Source organism: Aplidium turbinatum, chromosome 15 (genome assembly GCF_918807975.1).
Source record: "Aplidium turbinatum chromosome 15, kaAplTurb1.1, whole genome shotgun sequence".
NCBI classification, from domain to species: domain Eukaryota; kingdom Metazoa; phylum Chordata; class Ascidiacea; order Aplousobranchia; family Polyclinidae; genus Aplidium; species Aplidium turbinatum.
Genome location: NC_137486.1, coordinates 6,547,811 through 6,563,552, shown reverse-complemented (window position 1 = coordinate 6,563,552; position 15,742 = coordinate 6,547,811). Strand labels below are relative to the sequence as shown.

At 36.2% G+C, this 15,742-nt stretch overlaps 1 protein-coding gene across 1 annotated transcript; it reads right to left on the bottom strand.

Moving 5' to 3' along the window:
- Positions 1-2,539: 2,539 nt before the first annotated feature.
- On the bottom strand, positions 2,540-14,636 carry LOC145784415 (isoleucine--tRNA ligase, mitochondrial-like). The gene is made up of 15 exons (XM_082596228.1): positions 14,472-14,636; positions 14,245-14,370; positions 12,713-13,125; positions 12,143-12,280; positions 10,930-11,239; positions 9,948-10,147; positions 8,954-9,130; positions 8,308-8,532; positions 7,679-7,904; positions 7,335-7,460; positions 6,769-6,900; positions 5,886-5,989; positions 5,569-5,711; positions 4,065-4,270; positions 2,540-3,281 (listed from the first exon to the last, which is right to left on the bottom strand). The coding sequence occupies exons 1-15, from the start codon at positions 14,628-14,630 to the stop codon at positions 2,994-2,996; spliced, it is 2,973 nt and encodes a 990-aa protein (XP_082452354.1). The 5' UTR covers positions 14,631-14,636; the 3' UTR covers positions 2,540-2,993.
- Positions 14,637-15,742: the final 1,106 nt, after the last annotated feature.

The following is a 15,742-nucleotide window of genomic DNA, read 5'->3' as shown; positions in this document are numbered from 1 at the left end:
CCAACAAACAACGTCAAAGCGCTAAAAAAGCGAGATGTTCTTCAGCTTTTGCAGGCAATGGGGCAGAATGGGAATACTCCAGTAATGGATTTTTACCAGGCTGTATGTGAAACAACTCGAAGTGAAGCAAATGAGAGTGACTGTGATGATGCCATTCGAATTTCAAATGAAGATGGCTGGTAGAAGATCACAAATGTGACAGTTTTATGACGAAAAACTCTTTGTTTTTTTATTTTGTTTGTTTTGTGGTTAATATCGTTGGTTTGGTGAATAAACGAATTGGTTTCGTTCATTCTGGCATTTTTTTCTCCAGTTTATTTCCAAAACCGCTTATATCCACATTTCTAATTTTATAAAAAGGCGATTCTAAGCCCTCTAATATTCCTTAGATCTGGACAAACGTCATGGCTCAATTCAGTAGGTAGTTATACATCGTTAGAAATCAAAAGTTTCATTAAATCATTACATTTACCAAGCGAAACTGTCATAAACGTTTTTCGTGGTTTTCTCGAAATCACCGAAAGTGGATGTAAGCGGTTTAGCACTTTAGCTCATTGGATACATCCATACAGCTAATAGATATTTCAAGCTCACATTTGGGTAGCAAAACAGCACATGGAATTGAACAACTGAAAGAATATTCTTTGTCAGTGCTACAAAGCGATTTTATACCAGCAAGAGATGACTACCATGAGCTGATACAGCTGTCCACTAAATTTCTTGGAGGAAATATCACTTTGAATTTTAAAAGACCTGGAGCTTTGCACAAAGCACGCTGGATGGCAAAGTTGTTGTATTCTTTCAAGATCTGCCTCCTTGAATCAGCCGTTAATCGATTACCACCTAGTACAATTGCAACAACTACACAGCTGAGAAAGTTGAGACAGTTTATGAATTTTTCAGCTTTAGTATGTTGTCCTTGGTGGTTTTTAAGCAGTTCTGCTGTGAATGCTCCATGCAATGATTTGAAATTGTTCAAATCAATCTTGCTTTATGCTGATGAGTTGGTGTCTAGTAGTGGAATGAGCGCATTGCAGAGAGACATCTGTGGTAGGCCTACCTCACGCCATAGATGATTCCTCTTTCCCTTTTCAGTTCAGAGCTTTCCAATACTGAAAAGGAAGAAATTGCACAACAACTCTTCTTGCATAAACCTCTTAAACCGCTGATGTGCCCATCAAGTCGCTATGGTACTGGATTCGGAAAGCCAGGTTTTCCAACATGGCTTACATCTACCACCTCCTTGAGTGAACTTATTACAGAGGATTCATGGTTCTTCTTTGAGATCATGAAAATCGATACTACGTTTTTACTTGAAAATGCTGCTAATTGGTCAAGTGCAAATTCATACCAGAGAGGTCTTCAAAATGTTGATGCTTTACATGTTGTGGATGACTGTGCTGAACGAAGGGTGAAACAGTGTGCAGACTTTTTACCTTGTGCACATTTTGAGGATAATTTTCAAAATGTTCTGCAAGTGGTGTAGAACGACCGTAGACAGATTCCAGACATTCGAAAAATCTCCACATAATTTTTGCTCCTACTATTTGAGTAACTGCTAGTGCATTCATTGCTATTCTTGTATCATTTTCATGTTAGTTTTGTGAAGTTTATTCGTTCTTATGTTTAAACTCAATTTTTTTTCAAAATTGCTTTTTTTAAATTACAAAATGTGTGCAAATTGTCTACTCAGGTTGGTTCAAGAATCTTTTTGTTAGCATAAACGACATTCTTGTAGTCGAATTAGTGGGGATAGACACCAAAATCTTTATGCTATCATCAAAAATAAGGAAATTATAAGGAAAAATGCTTATTTTCACACTGGTTCATGCAATTGCTCCGGAGGACCCCCTAGGGATCATTTTTTTTTCAAAATTTTTTTTGCAGACAGTGTTTGTTTTTTTCCCAAAAGGAACACATTAAACACAAGCAGAAGAAAAAATAAATTTTTTGGCAAAAAAATAAGCACCCTAATGAAGGTAGTACAAAATTAGTCGTGCTAATATTTGGCGATGAGTGAATATTTGTGTTGCTTTTTAAAAGAATAAAATGGCAATTTACGCATGCTCGTTGTGCCGCTAATAATGTGCCTTCGTTCGTTAAACATCGTAGTGTGGATGTAAATCGAGCTGTGTTTCGAGCTTATTGTAAGCTTCTTTATAATTCACACCTGTGGACCACTGTCTCTGCTGAATAGAAAAAATAAGTTTAAAGTTGTCTGCAATAAGGCATAGCCTACAGACGTTTATTTTGGTGTAGGCTACATAGATATGAATGTGTGAGCAATCAACAAGTTCGTTGTCATGTAGACTACTAACTATCGATGCTCTATAGAGAAAAAATGTGTATAGTTTTGATTACGCTGCCCAGATTCCGAAAGTAGGCTAACCTAATTTGTACCCTGATAAATACTGATGTCTATCTAAGATCAAAATTTTATGATGCTGCCTGTAAATTGTTGTACAAGGAAGATTGATGTGTTCGTAGTCTCTTCCATGTAGGACAGGTGCATTTTTCCTCTTTTTTTATTATATTTTTTTCATATAACTCCATATGAATGTGTAACATGTGAAGAAAATAAGTACGGTTGTTTTTACTATTGATCATCACAACGAAAACAATACACGTCAAAATAGCAGAGGTCGAGAAAAGGGTAGAAGCGACAGAACGCGAACGTTACAGGGTGCTTGCGACCGGAATACGCTACTTTAAAAAAGATGGCACGGTCGCAACACCTTTAGAAAAATTTAAGATGAAAAGGAACTAAAAAGAGTTGTTAAAAAAAACATACATGCATATCGCTTCTTTACTTGTACCGTATAGCCTACCTCTCCATTGCAAGCATAGACAGGGAACTGCCGCAGTATGTTGTGCACCAAGGTCATAGTATTTGGAGTAGGCCGAAAGGCTTAACGACTATGCTTTACACTTAGGCTAGTACTGTAGTACAAAAATACGTAAAAGTTGACAAAACTTATGTTTTAAATTAAAAACTAAAGGTCCCATCGATCTGATAAAACAAAAGTACATCTTTCGCATAACCGGCCGTTTGTTTTGGAAGAACTTTTCCTACATCGAGGACACTTGTAGTTGCTGGATAGTTGTGCTGTCAACACACAAGTTGCCTGTATATCGTTTGTTTTTACAAGTACTTCTTCGGAAATAGGCGCAGAGCTTTCATACAGCATCGCCTCGCTACCTCTTGCCAAAGTACATTGTGAACAGGAAAGAATTTCGCACAGATCTGAAGTTTCGCTGGTTTCGGATTCCAATTGAAGTTCCTGTGAAGCAAATTGAACTGAATGAAGATTGAACCTCGGAGATGCTGATCAACCAACGTCATGTCTGGGAGTGTAGCATCATGTAGGTCAGTGCTCTCCAATTTGTGGGGCTGAATAAAGGTTTTCTTGGGGGCACATGCTACTTCTCAAGTGAATGTACTTCATAGGCAATGTAAGCTGCAGCCTCAATATTTTTCAGATCAAAGTACAAGCGAATGATTTACTGTATACCAGGTAATGGCCATATTTAAATTATAATTTATTTCAGTAGACAAGTGACTTTGTTGAACTATAGACAGACGAAACCAAGCAACAACGTGGGGTCTGTCATGATAAAAAGAAAAACGTCAACGTTTTCGGCTATACATTTTGCCCTTGTCAAGCATTGAAAAGTCGTGCATACTGTTAAGCTAAAAATGTTGGAAATTGGATTTCGTCACAAGAACGGATACAAACACAACACGTAATTATTTAATCTGAAACTTTTAACACAAAAGAGACTCATGCAACTGCTTGAGAAAACTTGAATACAAAATATTGGGATCCAGGGCTCAACAACAACAGTTCACTGCTATTTGCAGCAAACTAAGAAAAAGGTAAAGCTACTTATAAACGTTTGGAAAATAAAATTATTTCTAACTTTGAACAAAAAAGCGTTGCGCTGTTTATTGTTTAACCATTTTCAAACGTAACAACCTCAAACGTTACTGGGGTTGATGACTTTCAACGTTAAATGAGATAGTGCTTATATAAAATTAACAAAACCTTTTATTTGAACATTACCGATAATTGGGCCATCAAATTATCGTCGGAGACTGTAATTGTGACGTCATAAAAAGCAGGCTGAGTGGACCCAGCATCCTTCACGAGAGAAAGGAAGGCTTTCCGAAGATGAAGAGCCACTTCAACAGGTTCATAGATGGTGGAGTTGTTCAAAGCATCGAAGACATCTTTTTCAAACCATCCATTTTTGAAAGCGCTCACAGATTCTAAACGTTTATTGATTTAATTCCTTAAACCCTTTTTTAAACTGTGCCTTCACCAGGTTTTAACGGCTTACAAGAACAGAAGCTTTACGCCTAATGATGCCTTCATACAGTTATAAGGTCTTAAAATTACGCTGCTAAACAAAAAACTGAATGCTGAAAATGAGTAGGTTGATGTAGCGGTTCAACTAGATAACTTCACACAGAGAATATCGCAATATAATGTTGGTATGTGGAAAATTTAAACCCCATCACCACGAGCACCGTATCTACAACAGCCTACAAACACGCATCAAATCAAGACATATAAAAATTATCCGGGGGGAAACTTTCCGGACAAATTTTAGCTTGCGAAGTATTATTACAAGCTTGGCTGGCACAAGGCATAAAAGTGCCTTACTCCAGTGCTTTCAACGTTTCGTCGATCAAATTAACAAGATTCTTTAATAAAAAAATCATTGAAACAGAACTACTCCTTGCGTAGAAACATAGGGCACAAAATGTCAGAAGTAATGAAATCCTAGCAATGTAATAAAACAAAAATTATATTTGCCATCTCCACTAAAGATAACAAGCAGTGAGCGCACATTATTTAACTGTGATGAAATAAAATCGCAACGAATAAGATTGATTTCAAGCAGTTCAAATTTAAACACTTACACAACGAGCATAAAACTAAACTTTAAACATGACATTTTGAACATGTTTCAATGACGATTCACTGCATTAGCGACTGATTGATTATGAAAATCTTAAATATGAGAAAGCCTTTCAGAAAGCATAATCTTGACAGTTTAGTTTTATTGCAGAAGTTTTGAAGTGCTAAGACAAGCCCGGTTCTCGATTGACAGAGTGAAGATTCCGCTTGTTGCAGGATTGCTTGTAACTATCAGTGCTGTGGAGTCGGAGTGGAGAATTGGATTATTGTTGCTTGATATTTCTGTTTCTTTGTTGTTCCGTTAGCTCAGTGGTTACGTGCCTGACTCAGGAACAAGCCACGATGGTTCGGCTCTCGGGGTGTGCGCTTGAGCAACGCATGTCAGGACTGCTCTCCATTCAGAGGCACCAAGTGGATAGACTAACTTCTAATTTCACTCCGTCAATCTCGGTGACCGAGCATGCGTCAGTGGTTCAAAGCCTCTACAAGTATGCAAAACTGTCAGGATTTACCATTCAGAGAAGCTTTTCCAGTCAGAGGATGAAGATCCAAACTGGGTATGTATGCAGCTGTCACGTCTGTTTTCATGTTACAAGTTAATTTTTTCTAAACTTGCGCAGTTGAGAAAATGGCAACCCTGTACCTGTGCAAGGATGGTGCAAATAGACTTCCTCAGCTAAATGTGGCAGGATAGGAGCAACAGTTTTAGCAAGAGCTTCCACTGTGTAGTAGAGGACGGTCTGCCCAGAACGGCGCAAGGCACTATCTTTCTCTTCACAATACAGCCTAGAAAAAAAATTAGTTAAAGCCATCTGTCAACACAGAAAATCTACACTGATGGCCAACAGTTCATAAATAGCAATCTTCGCTAACAAAACTCTGTGTTGTTAAAAATTCTTTGCATTCAGATTATGGCTACATGAAACATTATAGTTCACGGAATAGAAAAGTAGTTATCACCTGTCTTTTAATATAGAGAAATACACCGCAGACAAAGTTGTTGTGAAGTTCAAAGTTGTGTTGCAAACAGATGAATACTTGTAAGTGTCATACCAGTCGGTAACCTAAAAAACGTCAAAAATATCTGTTGTCCAAAGGCCAAAGAATATTATATTAATGCTGAACATACAGTAGGCTACGTGTTTCTAGGTGTAGACGGTAGACAACATCTAGTCCACTACACTAGATTGAATAACAACACACCAAGCATTACCATGAAGAATTTAAGAAGAACTTCAGTTCAGTTTTATGTTTTATTTCCGACTATCCAAGCGAAAAATATTACTTGCATGACATTACACTTTTACAGCAAGCAATGCAAATTAACGGAAATACTTAAAGCAGGTAAACATAACAATACTGTACAATAAACATACACAAAGCATATAACGTTACTTTAAGTGTGCCCTAGATCGAAATGATTAAATAAATACAAGGATTTGGTCGCAAGACCTTGAACAATTTGAAAGTGGAGAAAATGTGGAAGGAATCTCAAAAACGGGTGTCCGAGAAATAAAAAAATAACAAAACGACAAAAAACAACAACTTGAAAGTCAGTTGCTATCTTGGTCGGCCGCAGTGCGTTATCCAACTCAAGGAATATCTTTAATCCCAGCCTCAGTGTCTGCGGGAAGGATAAGTTATCGCCATCACAAACAAGAAAAAAGTATCATTTTTAAGCATCCACAATCTATGTACCTCAAACAAGGATAACACCTGTTCGGCAACCAAAAAAAAAAGTGATTTTTTGATCATTATAGAATAGATGTTGCAATGTTTGTTTTAAGGAACAAAACAGAAGAACAGACATTAGAATATCTATTGTTCAACCAGTAAAACATACCTGAGTTAAGTATTGTTTCAAAGATCGCATAAAATATTGATCAATGGGTCTCATACCCTCGCTGTCCAACAATAACTTGTCGATTGAAAATCCATTTAAATTTGATATCATAAAACGAAGGCAATTCCTTATCTACAGAAAATTAATATGACATCAAATTAGGTTGCTACTCAATACAAACCTTAACAGGATGTTCCATCTTATTAGGATCGTCAGAAGGAACTTATTCAAATAGAATCCCAATAGAAAATTCTTTTTGAATTTGATGTAATTCGCTCTGCTTGGCTTATTTTGTTTGGCATTGAGCACTTTTTATAGTATTAATAATATTTGTTTTTTAAAAATAAAAATATTGCTTCACCAAGTAATGAAATATATCGCACTGCTTAGCTAGTCATCAAAACAACACAACAAGTAGGTTAATAAACAACCGCTTAATTAAAAATAACTACAAACCTGACAAAAAGTTTGTAAAAGCTCAAATACTCAGATATATACTGCATCTCTTCCAACATCAGTCTTAAAAAAGTTTATTGTTTTATCATCAACAAGTGATATTGCTGTACCTTTTGAATTGATATTGTAGCGTCATCCATTAACTTTTTGCTCATTTGGACTTCGGTGTAGACGCTGGACTGCGCCACCCACCAGCGCAGAGCATCAGCCCCATAAGCTGGGTTTTTGTGTTTGTTCTGGAAAGAAATTACGTAGTGACAGAGTTAGGCTAATGTATTTCTCAGACAGCATCAACAATGGTACCCATCTTCGAACCCTAACCACATCAAACCCCAAGGATTTAGAAAATAAAATATAGTGAAAGAATGAAACACCCTACTAAACATACCAATGTACAGTCAACATACGATTCACTGTGGTCTTACTTGGTGTTTATTGCTTAGTAGTTACACACCTTCCCACCATCCACAATGACCATTGGGTCAATGACATTTCCAAGAGACTTTGACATTTTCTGTCCATCCCCAGCCACCGTGAAGCCATGGACCAATAAGTTTTTATAGGGCGACTTATCCCTCAAAGCTACACTGGTCAATAGAGATGATTGAAACCATCCATTATATTGGTCCTTCCCTTCAACGTAAAAGTCAGCTACGGTTGATGGGATATGACTGCCGTCTCTGAAAATATATTCCACTTGAAAAATGGACCAGTTAGACTGAAAAGTGCATTTTTGTGAGAAATCCTTAAAGATTTGTTAAGTGTGCAACTGTGCATATCATTATATTTAACATTATTAATATTATACTTATACATACCGCACTATTATTACATTTAAGAAAGTTTTTAGAATTTCTTGCAAAAATGCATTGTGGATGGTCATTAGTCGGTCTCTTCTTGAAATTGGTCGCTCATATTAAAATAACACACAAACAAGCTGAAAAGAACAAAGAAAAGCTTTCACAAATTTAAAAGAGAAAGTGGTAAATAGTTAGCCTTTATGGAATATCTGTCATTAATATCAGTATTTGACAATATATTAATTCAAAAAAGATCAAGTAAAATTGTAGTAAGCGTCTTCACCCAAGCACAGCCGCCCAAGAAATGCCACTGTCAAACCAGATATCAAGTATATCGGCACCCTTTTCAAAGTCACTGGGTGATCCATTGTAACCGGCTTCTTGTAGAGCATCATTCGGAAGAAGTTCCTCTACTGAGGAAGAGAACCATATGTCTGCTCCATGACGCTTAATCAGCGTCTGAAGATGCTTCATGGAAGCATCATTGATCAATGCGGCACCTGTTTGCCTGTAAGCAAAATTAACTTGAAGACGACTTTAAAATATATTTTTAGGCCAAGCGTTCTCATAGTACAAGAACGATGGAAGAATCTTATACCAAACTGAAATTAACGTTAAATAATAATTAGGCTTTCAGAAGACGAGCTGCTCCACTTGGTGATGTACTGTTAAGTAGCCTATAGTATGATATATACAGTATGATATAAGACTGTAAGATTTAGACTATTACTGTTAAGTAATATTACTTTAAAATTTGCCTTCACACCTGGTTCACCGAGACAAAACAAGTACAGAAAATATTGCTTTAGTAGATTGGGTAAGCACCAGAAACAAGACACAAAAATGCTTTGCCACTAGATCAATAGCATAAATATTTGTTACAGAATTTTATCAAACAGTAAACTACAAAAAATGTTTCAATAGTTTACTTGTGAAAGAATACTGGAATCGGCAAACCCCATGCACGCTGTCGAGAGATGCACCAGTACGATCTCTTTTTCAGCATTGCTTTCATACTGTCTTCGCCTGAATGTGGGTATGCCTTCACGTCAGATAATGCATCTAGCGATCTTTTTTGAAGTTCTTGAGTATCAATAAACCATTGTCTAAATAGAGATTTTTTTGGGATGCTGAAGCACACCGTACACAATCATCGCCAGCGTTTTAATTGAAGTTTGTTGCAAATGGTTATGAAATATATTTTATTAAAGTTGCAGAGTGATCTATGTCACCCATTTGAAACATCACCCATTTGCCCACCCCGTCTAACTGAAAGTTGAAAGCACAGAAGACAAATGCCGATGATACAAAAAAAACTATGCAGTCGAGCATGGCCATCTGGAAATGCGGCCTGATTTGTCACATTTTGATTACCGCTACTGCTAGTGTTCGACTGACATTTTCTGAGATGTTTTTACTTTTTGCTGTCTCTTGAGTCTTAATGATATGATATAAAAGCTTTTTGTTGGCTTGAGGAAGCAGTAGCAAATGAGAAAAAATAAGTTGAAGAAACCGATCAATCAGACTGTGATTGAAAAATTAACAGTCTGACTAAAATCTTCGAAATCAAATTGTCTTTGTTCTTCAACATCTGGAGATGTTAAAACCTATTGTGTCACCTGAGGAAAACAGTAATGATGGCGAAAAAATATAATTTTTAGAAAAATTCATTTAAACAGTCGTCCAAAGTTGGCAAAATCTGGAAATTTCTGCAAAATGTGACAAATCAGGCAGTATCTTTAGGTAGCCATGAGTTGAGTAAAGTTAATATGGAGAATGGAGATCTGTGTATAACATCACCAAGATACATGATCAGTACCGGTAACAAAAGTAATGTAAATGCAAAAAAAGAGTAACAGTTTTTATTAACAAATAATCTTCAACTATATATAACTTAAACGAAAGCATTTCTAAATAAGTAACCTGCTTGTTTTAACAAAAATTGCTTGTTTAGTTCTCCAGTCATACGGATATCGGTGAACAAAGTCATGTGAAAAAAGTAAATTTCCTTGTTCCTGAAGCATTGATATGACTGCTTCGTTGCCTTCAGTGAAAATAAATTTTCCTTTCATGTTGAATCCAGTTTGATCAGTAAAGCACCCCTTGTTATCAACGTGACTTTCCTGAAAAAAAAAAAGATTACAACCTTATCGTAATAGTAATGTGCTATTCACCTCAAGACAACAGCACCATATGATTTAGATTCTTTTCTCTTTTCGATACACCGCCATATTTAACTTGCCTACAAGTACAACTTAGTTTATTATAGCCAATGATGTTCAGAATGGTGCAATGGCGGATTAACAGAGCGGACAAGGAAGCAACAAAAAAACGCTAGAACGAAGACAAAACCAGCCAATGAAACACGGTCAATTTTTTTGATTCTACTTCTCTATTTCAAAAAAATTATGCCACCCCATAATAAATATTTTTAATAAGTATGGTTACCCTACCAGAGATCTACTTTCAATATATTTCGTAACTCCAAAATTACAACTTCCAACCCCCACTAGGAGTCATGCACCATAGTTTGAGGAAGGACAAGACATCAGCTATGGTTATACACTACAGTTATACAACTTCAGCCGAACTGGCACAAACGCTGCAGACAAACGCATGAAATAGCGTATATATATACTTGTGTAGATAGTAAAGGTGGTTGTTATGTACGTATTTGTAACATTTTAAAAACGTAAATTCATAGACATAGAATGACGAATTCACTACGCTACATCTAGACCTAATTGTCAGAACTTCGGCGACTCCTCACATCTATTTAAGAGAATCCTCTCCAACTGCATTTTACTTTTTTGTTTTGACTCAGAGATAATTGAGACAACTAGCTATATGGCAAAGCAACGCAGGTCGGATGTACGACTCGGTCTTATTGTGTCTAACAACTTACATTGGGGAGGTTGTGCAACTGAGCAACTTGAAAGTCATCAACCCCATGCGCTGGTGCAGTGTGCACAATGCCACTCCCCTTTTCTGTTGTGGTGTGTGAACCACTTAGCAGCTTGCATGGGCGGTTGGCGTCCATAGGGTGAGTGCAGAGGAGTCCTTCTAAATTAGAAGCAGGAAATGTTTCTATGACATGAAACTTTACACCGAATGTAGATGAAAGGTGAGGAACGGTATCTGTTGCTAACAGATATAGGACATCTTGCTTAAGTTGGGTTGATCCATTTGATTCATTCAACCGAACAAAGCTATACCTGTTTGAAACACAAATAACATTACAATGTGACAAGTTTTAAATAGGCTAAGTAACGTAACCAGTAACCACGAAATAGTAACTGCACAGTTGCAGACTCCCAGCAAAATTTATTGAAATAAAACATCTCTTGCTCCAAACAAGTAATTTTAGTACAATACATACCGTTACAGGGAAAGGTGGTATATAAAGTATTTAAATTAAGGTGTTGCGACCGTGCCATATTTCAAACTGGTTGTTCTGCTGTGGTATCATGCACGTTATAACGTCCGCATTTTGTCGCTTCTACCTTTTTCTAAACCTCTGCTAAGTTTGGCATATTTTGTGTTTTTGTTGTGATGGTCAGAAATAAAACAAAACCTAGAGCAATACATTTCATTTGCTCCTCTTAACTTTTCTGTTAAAGGACGATCAGACACCGAAGTCTACTGTCATATGTGGAAGCATACCAACAAATCACCAGAGTAGTGTCGTCATGATATGAAAGAACTTCTCCACAGAAATGTCAAACGATTCGGAACTCAAAGTTATCACACATATCAAAAATTTTCTTTGAAGTTTGAACAAATAAGCGCTGCCTTTGTTGTTGTATCTAGATTTATACAAAGTGGTTGAAGTTTAAGTGAACGGGAAGATAAAGAAACCCATCTACGTGTTCACACCATGTATATATGTCTTGTGTATGTCCACATTCATGAAATGTCTTGTCAGAACACAGCTGTATACTTTTAACAGGTGTGGAATGGATGTCCTTTCGAACGCCATATAAAGTTTCTCACCGCTCAGAGGCACATCTGAACGTCGTTGTGCTGTATAAGGCTTTACAGTTTTGAAATCCTTTCAGAAAAACATCGATCGGTTCTAAACAGTTAAACTAAAGAAACAACAATTCAAAACAGCTCACAATATGTCAGGATTGTAGCATAATGCTCGGTTAGCAGGCAAAGTCCATGGTTGAGTTGTCCATACAATAGCAGCTTTGTCACCAACCGAGTTTGATTGACATGATGAAGTAACAATAGGAAAAGAAACAAAGGCCGATCTAAATGAAATAGTCATTGTAACAAACGATGCAAGAACTACACACAAATTTTTTTTTAATCTTCATCATCAGAACAAAACGTAAAATACAAAACGTAACTAGCATTCAAAAAACGTTTCAAAACTGAAGTGTTTTGACCCACAGTGCTAGGCTGTTATTGAATGGCATGCTAGGAATGAAGATGGATGGATTATTCAAGCTACATTTTGAAATCTGTTTTTGTCAACATAATCTCATGTTAGTGGTTATGAAAAGAATGCATGGAATACGATTCGAAATCAGTAAAACATTTATAATACTGTATATAAACTTCTTATGGAAACATTTACAACTGCTGTTTCATTTTGCAAAACGTTTTAGCATAAAAAATTGAAGATTCTGAAAGTAACAACAGAACATTGAACACGAAAAAAAAAAATGATTAAGACCTACCTGCTAACATGATTATCGCTGTATTCTAATTCAGATTCTGCTAAAGCAGTTTGACTGCTGGGAGACCAATAAACAGGTTTTAAATCTCGATAGATTAAGTTTTTTTTGTACATGTCATAAAATGCTTTCAATTCCAGAGATTGATATTCTTTGTCAAAAGTAAAATAGCAATTTTCAGAATTATTCCAATCTGCCATGACACCCCATCTTTTAAATGCACGCCTTTGATTAGCTATTGCACTTAAAGCAAATGTTTTTGCCTTTTGCCGTATTTCAAGTGGACTCAAAGATTCCACATTTCTGGATTGAATAGCTTTGATTTCAATGGGCAGCCCATGACAATCCCACCCTGGTTTATAGTTGATTTGGCATCCTTGTAGTAACTGGTAGCGATTTGTAATGTCTTTCAAGATCTGAAACAAGCAAATTCCTTTATCTTGGTACATATCATGAACAGTTATTACTACATGACTGCTACAACCTCATATGCAATAAGAAGAAGCATTAGGCCTAAGTCTTTAGTAATAATCTTAAATGTGTATATGCTGTAAGTTTGACACAATTTGACAAAATTTGTGAATCGCAATAAACAAATGCATTGCCAATCACTAAATTCATCATCATGATCATAATCCATCGTCGGTTTGTTCCCCACTAGTGGGGGTGGCCGATTGTTTCCGCGCAGCAATTGTTTTAATCCTTTTTCTCCATTTCACCCTGTCCCTTGCATCTTCCTCCTTCAGTCAAACTTTTTTAAATTCATCCTTCACTTGTTGTTTCCACGTTCTTCTTGGACGACCGCGTTTCCTCTTCCCATCCACCTTTAGATCTAGTGCCTTTCTAAGAAAACTTCCTTCCTCCCTCCTTATCACATGTCCATACCATCTTACTCCATTTGCCCTTGCCAGTTGGTCTATGGTCTCTCTCATCTCTAGCATATCCAACAATTCTTCAGTCCTTTTTTCCCTTCTCGTTTTCACCCCACACATTGCTCTCACCATTGACCTTTCCGTTCTTCTCAGGATTGCCAGTTCACTCTCTCTCAATACCCATGTCTCGCTACCATATAGCATTGCAGGCCGCACACAGCTCCGATATACTTTTCCTTTCATCCTTAGTGAAAATTTTCTGCCATGCAACATTTCCCCACATTCCCTGAACTTTGCCCAGCCCAATCTTGCCCTTGTTGTCACCGCTGCTTCACATTCACCACTTCCATTTATCCGATCACCCAGATAACAGAAGTCTGTCACTGTTTCAATGCCATGGCAGAACTCATCATCATGGTCTTCCACTTCCAAATTGCCAATGCATTTTTTCCCAAACATAATTACCGAGTCATTTTATTCTAAAAAATGATCTTAATCTCAACTCTTGATGTTCCTATTTGTTGCTTCAAAATGTATAAAATAAATGTAACAAACAAATAGAGTATCCACATTAAGCCAACAAAAATCAATTTGAAAACAAACTGAATGGTTTAAAATTTAAATATTTTCCTTATTCAATGCATCATTGTATCTGTAACTTACTTTATTTAAGGCATGTCCCACATGTACATCACCATTAGCATATGGAGGACCATCATGTAATACAAAAGGTTGGTTTTTTCTGTTTGCATCCCACTGCCACTCATACAAGCCATCAAAAGCACATATCTATAAAATGCATAGAAATCACATGTAAAAACATTTCTAATTTGGATCCACGTCTTGTAGGCACATGAAAAAATCACTCAAATAAAAAAAATGTACTGTACCTCTTGAAGTTCAGTTTCATGATTAGATTTATCTTTAACATTTAATGGAAATGTCGTCTGAGGCAAATGAACAGTTGATTTAAACTGTGAGCTTTTTCTTGAATATAATTGTGAAAAATATTTCTTCTTAAATTGTGAAACAATTTGTCTTTTCAACATTTCTCCATAAATAGTGAGCACCAAATGTAATTAGAAATATCTACACAGTGTACTACAGTATTTATACATATAAAAGTAAACAAAAAATAAGCTACATACAACAAATCTGAAAAAAAGTAATTCTATTCAGTTTTAATACACAGTAGGTGTATAACTGTAGATATTTAAAGTCTAAACGTTTAACAGACACGACTTTGCCAAAATTCTTCAAGCTAGACAGAAGTCATTATCTGATCTAGCCCCTGAAGGAGTCAGTCGTGTCTGATTGATGAAATGTCGGAATAAAAGCACATTATCACCTTGTACATTTTGTGATAGTTCAGCTTAGTCTGCACAAGAACTTAGGCTATCTTGTTATTTATTTGATTTATATGAATCTACTTTAGGACCAGTTATGGCTTAAAAAGGCCAGATGGTATTATATAGAAATATCTACTCCTCAAGAGTCATAATCCTTGGCAAGCGCTTCTCGGAATCAAACAAATGACAAAAATTAAGACAGGAATTGTAGGTGCCAGAGCAACCAAAGATAGTCAACTGTATCTATATAGACATTCTACAACATGTGGTACATACCGTAACTAACTTGCTAACATGAGTGGGCCTAGAAGAATAAACAATAACTTGCAAATTGCAAGACAGAAATGAAACATTTTCTTTCATTATTCTGGTGAATAGCTTTATTTCCGATGTTTTATGTGTCAGCCATCACAACTGACTTTATCAAAGGACTAAAATAATCTGCTTTTTGAAAACATTTAACTACTTTAGACCACAGAACTGGTTAGACCAACATGACAAATTTCCTTAAAGCAGAAAAGGACTACACTAAAAGATTGTTTTGAGAAGTTTGCTCATAAACCAAAAGACATGTGTTCATAAGTGGAGGGATGTTCAAACCTTTCCCTCTGTTTATGAAAAATTGCTTCGTCATCACAACAAACTGATTCTTAATTGCTCACACATTTTCCTACAAATATTTTTTTTGCTTTTAACTTAATGTTGTAAAAAAACTGTTTTGATGTGTTACTGAAAAAGTTAGTGGTGATGACTGACAAAGTATTTAAAATTAAGATAGTTATCATTTTAATTCATGGTAGCTAGAGATGTAC